Source organism: Cavia porcellus, unplaced genomic scaffold (assembly GCF_034190915.1).
Source record: "Cavia porcellus strain 051 isolate PalLab524CR breed Dunkin Hartley unplaced genomic scaffold, mCavPor4.1 scaffold_32, whole genome shotgun sequence".
Lineage (NCBI taxonomy): Eukaryota > Metazoa > Chordata > Mammalia > Rodentia > Caviidae > Cavia > Cavia porcellus.
Genome location: NW_026947515.1, coordinates 38,428,397 through 38,442,116, shown reverse-complemented (window position 1 = coordinate 38,442,116; position 13,720 = coordinate 38,428,397). Strand labels below are relative to the sequence as shown.

Here is a 13,720-nt window from a genome sequence, read left to right as displayed (position 1 = left end):
AGTCTCCGTGGCCCTGAGATTTTACTGATTCCTGGTTCTCCTGGAGCTCATCTACTCTGAGGACTTCTCTTCCACTTTCCCTGTGAATCGCGGCACTTTCTCGGGAACCTAACGGGGCTCAATGAAATCCTTCTAGGATACAGACAATGCTTTCTCATGCCATAGCCTCATCTGGGGTGATTTTAGTTATGACGCTAACTAGATAAATCTGACGCCCCAGCGCCAGATCCCAGCCTTCTTCTCTCACCAGATGCTGCTATCTTTGCAAAGGTAGCTCTGCCCGGTGAAATCTGAGCACGTCTCAGCAGTCCTCCCTGTCCCCAGCATGACCCCTGGCGCTAACCCTTTATTCACAGTGAGGGAACTGAGTGGCCACAGATCTCTCGGGGGGAAATGTCACTGTGGAGCCAAAGACGAAGAATGTGCCAATGGGAAAACCCTTCCAGTTGGAAGAAATAGCCAGAGACAACCCAGGGCAGGAATAAGGCGGAGAGGCGGTGCTGTGGACTGAGTACTGGCCAGATCATCATGGTGCTCCTCTGGCTGCTACAGATGGGGCGGCCCGGGAGGGGGCCGGGGAAAGAGGTGAGGGTCAGGCTCCCAGGAGACGATGACAGCTCCAACAGGCCAGGCGGGATCACAAAGAGGGAAGCTGGGAGGATCCACTCGCTTTTAGGGTTAAGTTGTTATGGAAAGTAAGCAGACCTTGTAAGTGCTCTGAGGACAGGACCTAAACTCCCGAGATGTCAGAGTGGGGGTGAAATGTCATGGAAACAAGCTGAATGCCCAGGCCGCTGGTAAGAAGAAAGGTCTGGACAACAATGTCCAGCTGGGAGCTGTCATGTTTAAAGTCACAGCACTGAATGGATGGCCAGACCAGAAATGAGGGCCTGGGAGCAGCCCCAGGGCAGGCTGGGCGATGGAGGAGGGACAGACACAGTAAACCTGAGCCACCTTCTGCCCATCCCCAAACACGACCACTGGTCACCAGCTGGAAACCAGGAATCGCCTCGATTCCCTCTGCGCCCAGCTGCTCACCCCAATCTCCAAACGACTTCCCTCCATCCTGGGTCCTGCCTGCCCTAGCCTGGCACCTCCCTGTGACCGAGGTCCTGCCGTTCTCCCGCCTGGCCTCCTGCTCTGGCCTCGCACCTCCGTTTCCTCCTCAGCCCTTGCTGCCACAGTTTTTCCACTCTGCCTTTTGTCCCAGTACTGTGATTAACAGTCATTTCTACAAGGAAAAACAAAAGGAAGCATTAAACTCCTGGAGTTTTCCCACGTCTGTCAGATTCAGTCAGAATAACTGAGCCCAGGATACAGCAGTGATGAACTGCAGCCAGAGACAGAAACGCCTCCGCCCCCGAGCTGCGTAATGAGGGGTGCCCCCCCCCACCGAACCCGGGCCAAGGAGGCCAGGGTTACAGATGCGGTGGTATCTGGAAGATGGTCGAGTGCTCCCTGCCGGGCCTCTCCTGCCATTTCCCCTCACAAGCCCCAGACTTCAACCAGACAACCTGGCTGTCTTTCCCCAAAGACAGACAACTTCATCCTCCGCCCTCTTCTGTTCCCACCCCTCTGGTCATCTGGCCATCTCCCCAACTCTTGTCCATCTCCACTCTGTAACTACTTCAGACAACTCTCAGACTCTGGTTCCCACCTGCCTGCCGGGCTGAGCAGCTACCTCCCGCCTGGTGGCTCGGATCCCCAGTGACTCCCCAGTGACTCGGCTCAACTCAGCCCGGGGCGGGGAGAAGATGCGTCCTGCACTCTCGGGTGTGGGAGCTGCTCCCGTGGACTGTCAGCTCACACAGCACCAACTGCCTTGCCTACCATGTGGCGCTGGCCAGGGCAGTGCCCCGCACCCAGGAGCTGGTTAACACAGCCAAAAGAGCGAATGACTGCACCATGAAGGAGCAAGTGACCGCACCTACTTGGCAGGGATGGAGCCTGCAGCACAGCCTGATTTAAACAGCATGTGGCAGTGTTAGCACCGCAGCTGCAGGAACCAGAAACTAGTCATAAGCGAGTGTGACTTCCAATTCTAACAGTGGTGATCTGAAACTAAACACTCAGATTTTGAAAACATTCATGCTCTAAATTTTTACTTTATTTCTTCAGGTCAAAATTCTTGAACTCAAGGTTAAATTCCACCAAAGCATAAAACTATTTTGTGGCTAACAGAGAAGCACTTTAGGAAATTCACTAAAAGATGTGGGCCACACAAGTCATTAGGATTTCACTCAAAAATCAAGACTCAGAAAAACTTCTATTTTAAGAGTATTTTCTTGTGGAAAAAGCTATAGCAGGAAACAGAGAAAGGCAGAATAGAGACAAGGCCCAGCAGCCATTCTCTGTGCAGCCTGGGGTGCAGCGGGGCCCTGGGCAGGTGGGACAGCTCTGTCCTCTCCAGGGGCCAGCACAGCCTGGGCAGAGCAAAACCTGGCTCTCCAGAAGCCTGCAAATTAGATGCATTTTGCACTAGCAATATATTACTCAGAAATTAGATGGGGTCCACGTAGGCAAGAGAGAGAAAAGACTTTCTCATGTATCTCAAAACTGCCAGCAACAGTTTTAAGGGAGGATATGGTCTAGGGCCAGAATTATTTTTAGAGAAAAATCTTCAGTTATTTGTGGATTATACAAAAAGCATTTTTGTGAGGTTCTTCTTTCCTAAACATTTTAACTATTTTTAATTGGTACACATTTGCAGTTCACGATGATTACCTTCCTCCTGGGAGCCGACACAGAACACCCTGAGTTCCTTCTGTATCCCTCCCCTCCCCCTTCTTCTGCCATCCTTCCCGTGTTAACTGGTCCTGCCCACTGGGGACGATCTCCAGAAGCTCACTCTAGTTGACAAAGGTTGGAGCCCAAAGGGGAAGGAACCTAGTAACTGCTAACAGCACCCAGCCATGAAGAGTAAGATCTGTACCACACCCTCCTCCTTGGGAGAAGGGCCTCTGGGGGAGCGCCCTGCCAGGCTGGTTGCAGGTTCTTCCAACTCACTGCAGTGGGACGAGACAATTCTACTCCCATGGTGATGAAAAGATTAGGGGTAAAAACAGAATCGGAAACAAATACTTAAAACTGTCATGAATTCCTGATACAAACAGTACATTTCCATAATACCTATAGAAGCATGATACACCCTTGTACAACTAGTTGCTAGAACCAGTCTATTAGGGTTATTTCTTTAGAGTATTTGGAAATTTTCAGAAGTGCGACGTCCAGAGGTTGGGAGGAAGCATGTGACTCAGGGAGAAGGCAATCTTCCTCTCCCAAGCGCTACTAGCAAGGTGGATGTGAATCCCCCCCCACACACACACACTTCTGCTTTCTGAAGCTCAAGGTGTCTGGGCCAACAGGAAGCGCCCCGCATGGCCCCTGCTACCGCCCTGCTGCCCCGGGTCTCCCCATCCGGCCCAAGTCTTCAACTTATGTCGATCCCGGCAGCACAGTATGGATGAAACTGACTTGAGTTAAACAAAAAACGAGGAAATGAGTGTTTACTGCGCGTTTCTGCTTTTCTCGACAACAGCAGCCACCAGGCTGTAACAGCAGCTGCGGCAGCTGCAGGCACAGCCTTGGCAAATGCAGCTCTCGACTTCACGTACCGGGCACTTCCCACGTGCCAGCTGCAGCTCACGGTCATCCCCAGGGCCAAGTGTCACTGTCCCCACCTGCCTCAGAACCTCCAACTAGAGTACCCAAACGCTACCTCTCCTTGAGGCCACAACTACAAGAAAGACTGAAATGATATATGTGTCACTGCCATTACCAAAAAAACCCCCAAAACAGTCCACTGAAAGTAACAGTGATTCAGCTGAGCCTATAAACTGTGGCAGACCCAAAGCACATACTGTAAAACAGCAGTTACGGGACAGACTGTGACTGATGGCCACAGCCTGTAGATTCCACGCTTTCAACGTTTTCCTGGACAGGAAAGAGCCAGCTGGTGCAGCGTTCCTCGGGTCAGAACGTCTTCACTGCTCTGTTTAAGCACAGCTAAGGGAAGAATTTCCCTTAAATTATGGCAAGAAGGTAGATAAGAATCCAGAAGAGATCACAGGACAAAGGGCCCTGGAAGTGCTGGTGACACATGAGCCAGCCTTCCTGTGACGGGAACACTGGTCCCTTTGGTGACACAGCTCCTTCAGCGACTCTCAGTCTTGAGCCAACTGCTGCACCCCATTTCAAGGGCTGCTTTTATGGAAGCGGAGAAGAATAGGGGAACTGTCGCCAACAGTTACGTGGTACTTCACAGTGCCGCCCAGATTTTCTCTCGTTTCCTCTACGGTACTTTCTAGATGTGCCAGCTGCAATGTGGACGTGTGGGGTGCATGGAGGTGACACGACGCTGCTCCGGGAAGGACATTACAACGTGGTGTAAACCAGCATCGAGCCCTGTTATACGCCACTGACCCTACAGTTGGTCCGGGTCACATCTAAGGCCACTGACAGCTCACTTCTGTCCCAGAGCCTTGACTGTAACTTTAAGGTTACAACCTCTCTTTGCTGGTTCATTCACTTTTCAGTCTCTACTACTAGGTTATCTCAGAAGTCCAGACTTCCAATATAGAAGAAAATTGTCTTAGAAACTCTAAGAAACCCCTCTGTATCTCAGTCTCTCATTGCTTATCCTCAAAGTCTGCATCCACAGACTTTGTATCCACAGCATTATAGACGCACAGGGCCTGTATTAGCTTTGTGTGTTCTCCTCTAGAGATGCTAACTGCACAGGACAGTGTGTGTCATGGTTTAACGTCAGTGGCCCTCAAGCCTCATGCAATTATGGATTTGACCAAATCTAGTGTCTGTGATTGGTTCGTTGTCTAGTGCTCAGATTGGTGTGAGTGCTACACCTGTCCGGGGTGGGGCCAGCATATGGTGTAACGGCGGGAAGAAGATGTGTTTTGCACTTCAGCAGCCATTCATAAACCGTGGTCCACCATGCCACTTGGAGCCGGCTGCGTATAGACTGAAACTTCCAACCTGTAAGAAGCAAACCTTTCCTTCCCTAACTTTGGCATCAGGTATTTTGTCTCAACAATGAGTAAAAAGTAACTAAGACACCAATATTCCCCATTTTCACTTTCAAGTTCCTTACCCTTTCTTGAGTTGTCTTAAAATCACAAACATATGGTCCAAAGGGAAAGAATTTGCTATAGAACACATACAACTTTAAAGACCATAATTAGCCATGGTAGATGATGGGCCTCCAAGGGGAAGCCGAAACTGAGACCTCCATAGCTGGAGGCTTCATACAAGTAACTCAACCAAAGGCCATTTCACAGAGACTGAACCAAGGACATGTTCAGTGCCAAGGTGAGAATGTGGTGGGGTGAACGAGTAAATGCAAAGCCATATCTACTCGTTAAAATAAATCCACCTGACAGTGGCTCTGTGCTGGCTCTGGCCTGATCTGTACACCCTGCAGATCCTGGTCCCCAGGAAAGAGCATCCAGACCTTAAGGGAAGGCGAGTCCACGGTGGAGAGTTAGGTGACGCTGCTCTGTGGGACTGCCACCCTCCCACTCTGCCCGCAACTTCTCACTCAGTGTCTTATCCACGGCATCTGCTCTGTGCTGGGTGCCGGGGAAACGACAGGAGTAACACAGGCCCTGCTCCTCTCTCAGTGACCTTTCTGCCTGGGATTCTCTTAACAGGTCAGGAATCCAAAGAGGGCAGTGAACTCTGGGAAAACTGCTAAGAAATCAGGTTTGAACCTTTTGCCAGAGCACAAGTCTCAGCAGACCATCAGCCGCTCCCCCCCGTAGCTAATCTGCCCTTAACTCTTTTCCCTCTACGCACCACCGTTACTGCCCGCAGGCCAAAGATGACCCAGTTTGCAGGTTTGTTCCTTTCAGTTCTGTGGAATTTTCATCACGCTCCTGCTTTCCTACGCGTAATCTATCTGTCCTCCCACCCCAAGCTTTCTGCCATAGACAGGAACTGAAACTGATGGCAGGACTCCTAAATCAGGTTAAAACAGGCATCGTCCTCTACCATTTTCAAAATAACTTTTGAGATGAATTTAGATCTTAGCATTATCAGGTTCCAAAACTCATAAAGGAAATTTTCTAAGACAAATTTGACTTTTTCTTTGAATTCTGTTACTTGCCAATTTCACTAAACCATTGGAAGGCTGGGTGATTTTCATTTTCTTTTTTTTTTTTTTTTTTTTTTGTCTTTTTCCTTTTTATCGGTACCGGGGATCAAACTCACGACTGCCTGCTTGCAAGGCAGGTGCTTATGCCGCTGAGCTAAACCCCCAGCCTCGATTTTCATTTTCATATTGAGCTTTTTGGGGGGCCCTCTAGCATTGGGTAGGATGTATTCAGGGCTAAGGATTTAGACTGCAAAGCCAAAACATTTGGTGCACAATTTCAAGTTCAAATTATAAGTTCTAGCAACACTGCATTCTGTTTTGGTCTTAAACTGCACATATTAATGAGCCTCTAGACAGGTTTGATACTCTCAGTTCCAAACAGAAGGCCAACAGCTACTTAGGCGTACTAATTACAAACCAAAGGCGTAACAAGAAGACCAGTACACCTGAGTTAAGTATGCAGTTATCTGTTCACAAAATATTAGCGAGTTAAAAAGAAAAACTCCCTGAACTTAAGAGCTGAAAATTTAAAGTGACTCAAAGACGAAGGAGATGGCACTTTGCAGATCGGTTTCTAGCAGTTCCCTTGGAAGACTGTGTATCAAAACGGCACTATAGGAAAAGGTAGCGACGTACCTTTTAATATGCAATGCTCTAAGTGCTATGCATAAAATAAGCGATGTGTATGCAGTAGCAATTGAATCGTTTATGCACTCAAACAGTTGCCTTGAGGTTTAAAGAAAAGAAAACGGAGCATGAAATGAGAAGTTCATGCAGGCCTATGAGCAAACAAAAGCAGAAACCCATAAACCAGCCCCACCGCCCCGTACCCTCCCTCCCCAGCCACCCGGCCAGCCCCCCAACTTTTCCTGTGGGCTTAAAGCCCTTCTGTTGTGGAGAACCTACAGGCTGTATACATTCACCTGGTGGCTCATGAAGACCAGAAACACTGTCATAGAAAGAAGCTCTCTGAATATTCTGAATCTCTAAAGCAGAGAAACAGTAAAAACAGGAGGACAGAAGAGCAAATACACAAACACTTCAGTTAGTGTGAATGACATTCAACATCACAAGCAAACTTTGGAACTGGCAATAAAGGCAGCCAGTCCAGGGCAGATCCCATGCAAACATTACTGTTCAGAGAATTTGCACATTCGAACAAAGTTCTTTATAAAATAAAGCTAAACTGAATCAAAACAGCCCGCTTCCGACCCCGTATGTGAGCATCACCATATCACACCGATGTTAAATGATTACTCCAAGGACGTGCAGGATGGTATCTGAGCGTAATCAGGTGCTGTCTAGCACAAAAACACTTCGCAGTTAGTAAACAGGACAAGACTGTAGTTAAACCACAGCACTGTGGTAAAGGTAAGTATCAGTGTCTTTTACTGTCAAAAATTCATATGACGGTGAGATTTTACTTCTAATACAGATTTTGGAAACAAAAGTTACTTTCAAATGCAAATTACTGAAAGACTGGTAACTGTCATTAAGGAAACCAAAGTTCAAGTTCTGTTGTAGCAAAATAATCAAATCCTACGAAATTGATTATACCATTATTCACAAGAATACTCTAGGAGTATTTACCAGAAAATGCAACCCCTAGTTTTTTGTTTTCTTTTTCTTTAAATAAACTTTAAGAACTGGCAAGAAATCCTATTAAGCTGGCAGAGATCCCAATTCAATATCTTTTTACTAAAAACTAGGGCACTATGAATCTCTAGGGCAGGGCTGCCACTGATACATCTTATTCTTCCCAGTTTGGCCTTGAGAAAATTCTGTAAATCCCTAAATGGATTTTAACATAAAATATCTTATATTCAAGGCACTGAACCCTCAGAGGCAAGACATATGCCTACATCATTTGTGTATCTATTCATGGTCCACTTGTCATTTTCTACTTCTGAGTTTCAGCAGATATTAAAGGGTGAAAACAACCATGTGCTCTTCTAGGGCCATTTGCTCTTCTTAAAAGCTGCCCTCATCCCAGGAGACCCATATTTCACGTGTGAGCAGCGCTGATGCCCCCCCCCCCCCACCTTCGAGCCCTTTCCCATCTTCTGTGCCCACTGCCTTGTACACAAAACACAATCTCCAAACCCGGACAAACCTGGTGCTGCCCTCGCCTGCCTCTGCCCCTGAATGAGAGCGTTCCTCGAGTGAGTGACCCCGCGGCCCTGTCACTCCGACTCAATCGGCTGTCCACTGAGCTGACAGGAGACAGACTCCCTGCTGACAGTGGCGTGAACAGGAGAGCAAGCACGCGGGACTGTTACGGAGCAGAAGCAGACAGCCAGATCAGAACCCGGGGCAGACAGGGCTTCTCCTAGTCTACTGTGACCGTGGCCAAGCGCACTCTCATCACACCGTGTGTGTGGAGCAGGCGGGGGACACAAGCAGAGCCATGCAAGTAGCGTAGCCAGTGAGACCAGAGCTACAGACCGAGTACAGATGAACAGAGATGGTGCCGGGGTTCTAGGGGCTCAGCGAGGCTATGGGGGCTTCCTCTCTGCTCTTCTGCAATCAGATTACTAGCTTTCCTCTGCGCAGTAAATGGAAATCACAAGAGTGCTGGTAAGGACACGGTCCTTCCGTAAGACCTGTCGCACGTGACCTGTAACGTGTACTCAGCGCCCCAGCCTCGCTCACAGCCGCCACGACCTGGCCAGTCTCACAGTCCTGAAACTTGCCGCACTGACAAAGCCCTCGCCAGCGAGGCCCAGAAATCGGGAGCCGGGGCAGCGGGGGTGGCACGTGTTTCATGGCTTCCACATCTGTCTCGCAGCTACGCGAAGGGAAGCACCGAATTAGACACACAGCATTACAGAAATGGGTCAAGACACAGTGTCTGGTTGAAGAAGATAAAAATAGGAATCAAAGGGGGCTCGAATGTCAGAACGTGTACATAAACCCAGCCTGACTCTTGATTAAACTGTCAGCGCTCTCCATACACCCACTCCTCTTTAAAAGAGCGAAAAGCAGGCCTGAGGCTTCTCCTCGGCATTCCGCCCAGGTCAGGGTCACCTTTAGTCCCCTCCCGCTGCCCCTCTGCCGTCAGGGTCTCTTACCCCAGTCTAGCTAACAAGTTGTCCTTTTTGCTTCCTGCAGCTGAAACTGAACAACCCTGATGACAGTCTTTACCCGAACTCCCCTTGACCTGGCCATCGGGGAGCTCGCAGGTACGGGCCTGGCCCTGGCCATCATGCCATTCCCTGCTCACTTGCCCTTCCTGTCCCATCCCTACTCCAAAGCCAACAATGGACACTACCGAGAGCCCCTCCCCCTTCTACGCTGTGGCTGCCTGTGCTCCCCGCAACCTGACTTCTCCAAAGGCCTCACGAGGAAGGACTCAGACCCTGCTGAGGGCCTCGTAATTCCATGCATCTCCGTCCCTGAAAATGCTGGAGGTGTAACTGAGACACACGCGCTCACACATCAGGGCTGACAACACCGTGTGGCACTCAGCAATCCACGTTAGCGCTCGTGGCTTGATCAGTAGCACTGTCCTGCAGGGCCCAGAAACCGCACCCTCCTCCATGACATTTACTTCAGCACCCCAGGGAAAGGCAGTTGCCTCTCTTGTTGCTCATTTTTAAAAACCTGCTCTGTATTACTCAAAGGGCTCTGATCACAGTCCTATCTATCCCACTCACTGGCTCTCAGCAGCTGTCCTTTACGGCTCCTTACAGTCCTAAGGTTTGGAAACCAGTGCACCAGTCACAGCTGAACCAACCCCTAAGGGAATACCAGTTACTTATTATTAGTCACTATTTACGATGGGTGGCATGGCACCTCTCTCTCCTCAGCGATTCCCCATCTGCACCGACACCTCACCAGAGCCGGTGTTTCTAGCTCCGGGGACCTGTGACAACCTGAGCTCAGTCTTCTTTCTCACTCTAGTTCTGATTTCTCAGATCCCACACCGACATGATCTGGCAGGGCGGCTCAGAGCAGATCCACCCTAAGGCCCTGGGCCCTCTTCTCTGTCCTCAGAAAGCATGGCTCAGCTGACTGGGCCACTGCAGGTGACAGTGGGCACTCAGTAACCTGCCAAAGGCTTCTGTTTGAAGCTTCTCTTTTGCTTATGAGAAAGCTGACTTTTCCTCACTCCCCCATTTGGCCTAGTCTCGTGCACAGCCTCTTCCCAGGACACACGCGTGCAAGTCCCCCAAACGCTTCTCACTTGTACTGGGCCTGACGCACAGGTCAGTCTGGAATGGCCAGCTCTCCCCTGCTCACTCTGTGTTCACGCCTCTCTAATCTTCCCTTCGCTCCAGTCACCCTAACCCCTTTCTTTTCTGCTTTTTGTGGTTTTTTTCCTGTATCTCTGAGAAGACATCCAGACCCTTAGATCTTGGGGTGCTACAGAAAGAGGTGAACCAGCTGCTGGTTACACCCAGCTTCAAGGTCAAGACCTATCTGTTACTCCAAGGCTAAAGCCCTACAGGGCCTGGGGCTGAGCAAGCGATGAGACAGAACCATGATGGAGTTAAATGTCAGGAGCCCAAGGGCAGGACATGATGTGTCCCTATTACGTGTAAAACACAAGTACTAAGTAGAATCTAGTCTATGATAAACCTTTTTCTGAGCTCGCATACCCCAAAGAAGTATAAGGACTAAGGGAAACAGAAGCAACTGATCTGCGCCAGGTATCAGAGTTCATTCACCAGCCACTCTGTGCGTGCGTGTGCGTGCAGTACGCGTGTGGGAGGGGGCAGCCTGGTGGAGGACACAGCTTGGCAGACCTGTACACAACACCAGGTAAGAGGCACGTGCAGGGCGAGGGGGTATTCCATGTCTACATCCTTAGGTCCCAACGACAAAAACAGCACTGGGAGCTGAGGCACCATGCAGTTCTCTGTGGCTCTGATCTCAGAATGTTTCCACACTCCCCACAGCATCTGACCAAGAGGGCAGATGTTTTTATTCATTTCTTAACCCAAGCATTCTCAAAGTGGGTAACTTCCAATATTACGGCAGCCCTGCTCTAGGGAAAGATCTTAAAGTTTAACATATATTATATATACACACCAATCACACACACACACACACACACACACACACACACACACACACACGCAAAGAACCATAAGTAAACCTTAACTACAGCAGATCCGCCAGGCTTAGGTACAAACACAAGCACGTTCTTACCGTCTTTCCAGAGCTCAGCCACGAATCTGTCTGACGACTGGTGCAGGAGGGTGGCCACGTTGTCATTGAGAGGGTCCATGTTCTTCATCAGCCACTCGTCTGCTTTATAGTCCACCTGCCCCACACCAGAACCACATGTGGTGAAATGGAAACACAAAGCCAAATGCAGGAACAACAGACATTTTAAACTCAGCCAAAAACTTCTACGGAGCAATCCAAAACCTGGACCATCCAAAATGCTGAGTGTTTATAACACACGGTTAAGTGTTTATGAGCACCTTTGTTACACCTTTGTACAGCATGCCAAAGTTACCAGCACAGGGATTTTAATGGGGCTATTCAGTGTAAGGGCTCTTACCTTCCCTGCATAATGTATGATGCAAAAGTCAGCTTTGTCTTTCAGTTGCCGAGGTTTCTGAAACTTGGAGTGAGAGCCTTGCTCTTGAACCAGTTTTTCAACGAAAGTCTTATCTGTGGCTTTAGGGAACCAGCACTCCTCATCCAGAAGGGCCAGGACACCAGGAGGGTTAGCCTGATCAGGAGAGGCAGGAAGAATTGCCAGTCACTGTTGCACTGGGCTTAACAGACGAACTTCCAAAACAGTTAGCGTTTAATAAAGACTTGTGAAAAATACCAGGGCAAAAAGCAACGTCCAAGACAGCAAGTTTCAAGTACTGGGATCTCAAACTTCTAAGAATAGGCCAGAAAACCGATGAGTAACTTCTCTAATTCCACTTCTAAATATGTAAATTGTAAGTAACCTAATTTCAAGTAAATAGGCCCCAAAACTACAAATAAAAGAAGTCAGAAAGGAACTGGTGGGGTGTGGGTGGACAGATGAAACTGAGTGTTAATAACTGGTGGGTAAATTATCATAAAACCTGAACTAATTCATTGCTTTAAGATATTTTACACGCTATGTGACTTACATGCTAACTACATAGATTGTGCCCTTGGTATTTAAATAGCTATTAAGCGTCAGGAAAGTGAAGAAATAATTCATCAGCTGCTCTGTAAGTTTACTTTAACAAATGTTTTGAGGGCCTACTTTATGTCACTCAATTATAAGTCCACTGAGTTAACGGTCTTGATAAATTCACAGGGACAGGTTTTACAGCCAGGTTGCGGGGAGGGACACGCAGAGTGGCTGCTGGGGGGTACGAAGGTTTTTCGGGGGGTGGCAGGGTGACAAAACTCTCCTAGAAACAGAGTGCTGATGGGTGTGCGACTGTGAATATACTAAACCACTTCATTGCAACCTTAAAAGGATGACTGTTACGTGAATTTGTCTTGGTTAAAAAAATAAAAAAGGCCTGAGCTCGCCATTCTTTGGAATAACTTCTTTTGGGAGATAAATAACATGAAAAATAAATGAAATATTTATCTAGAGATGGTCTACTTTCATAATGTTTTTGGGTCACCACTAATTGCCATACCGAAAATGTAAGTGTGCGCCACAGGACTGAAATGGTACCAATTTTTAGACACGTCTGTAAAAAATCAATTCTTTTACATTTTTAAAAATTTATTTATTTTTGGAACTGGGAATTGAAGTCACAACCTAGAGCTTGCTTGGCAGGCACTATGCCACTGAGTTGTATCTGCAACCCTCTTTTTTGGGAGAGACTGGAGATCGAACTCACAACCTCCACTTGCCAGGCTGGTGCTTGTGCCACTGAGCTAGATCCCCAGCCCTTTTTATTAAAAAATTTAGGTGGAGATTGATTCCGCAGAGTGCTGAGCTGGACCCTCAGCTTTTCAATTTTTAAAAAAATTTATAGACAGAACTAAGTTGCCCAGGCCTGCCTTGAGTTTGGGATCCTCCTACCTCAGTCTCCTGAGTAGCTGGGCTTACAGGTGTATGCTATGCAGCGGTACCTGGCCAAAATCAGTATTTTTCAATTCAACCGGCAGACTTTTAGTGGTGAAAAATCAGACAGATAGCTGGATAGCTGGATAGCTAGCTGGATAGATAAGACAGATAAAAATGGTAACCAATGTCAGACATGTGGCCAGAAAGGGCGCCACTGCAGCAGGCAGAAGCTAAGAGAACCTTGTACCATGGCTCCTTCACCTGAAAGGACTCTTGGACTTCAAAGCAAGTGAAAGAAGACACTGATCAGAGGCAACCAGACGTAAGCAACCCTGGAGGAGCCAGGGCAAGGCGGCTGCTAACTCAACCTCCCAGGGCCCTGACAGTTTGGAGCAGTGAAGCTCCATATCAAGGTACAGTAACCAAATCACCTACCTTTTGTTACTGCCATGTTCACAGTTTAACCCATTTTAATGAAAACAGTCCCAAGTTCCACAGAGTCCCAAATGCGATTTATTTTTCCCTACACAACTCAGTGGCCACATGAGAATGAATATTTCTCACTGAGCCTCATTTCTACTTTTCTGCTTGGGCCTTGCGTGCCAAGATTTCTCTCCCAGCACTTCTGCTCGCTGAGTATTTCT

The 13,720-nt window shown here is 48.3% G+C and overlaps 1 protein-coding gene across 10 annotated transcripts in view; it reads right to left on the bottom strand.

Annotated features, from left to right (window-relative positions):
• The window catches only part of Myh10 (myosin heavy chain 10), a 120,996-nt gene that overhangs the window by 36,657 nt on the left and 70,619 nt on the right, over positions 1–13,720 (bottom strand). For 6 of the 10 annotated variants that reach the window (XM_063241903.1, XM_063241905.1, XM_063241904.1 and 3 more), the window contains 3 exons: positions 11,622–11,795; positions 11,264–11,378; positions 7,033–7,095 (listed from right to left, as the gene is read on the bottom strand). In XM_063241903.1, the coding sequence (XP_063097973.1) occupies positions 7,033–7,095; positions 11,264–11,378; positions 11,622–11,795 (352 nt within the window). The remainder of the gene's footprint in view (positions 1–7,032; positions 7,096–11,263; positions 11,379–11,621; positions 11,796–13,720) is intronic. The other 4 variants (XM_063241908.1, XM_063241909.1, XM_063241910.1 and 1 more) reach the window with 1 other exon arrangement.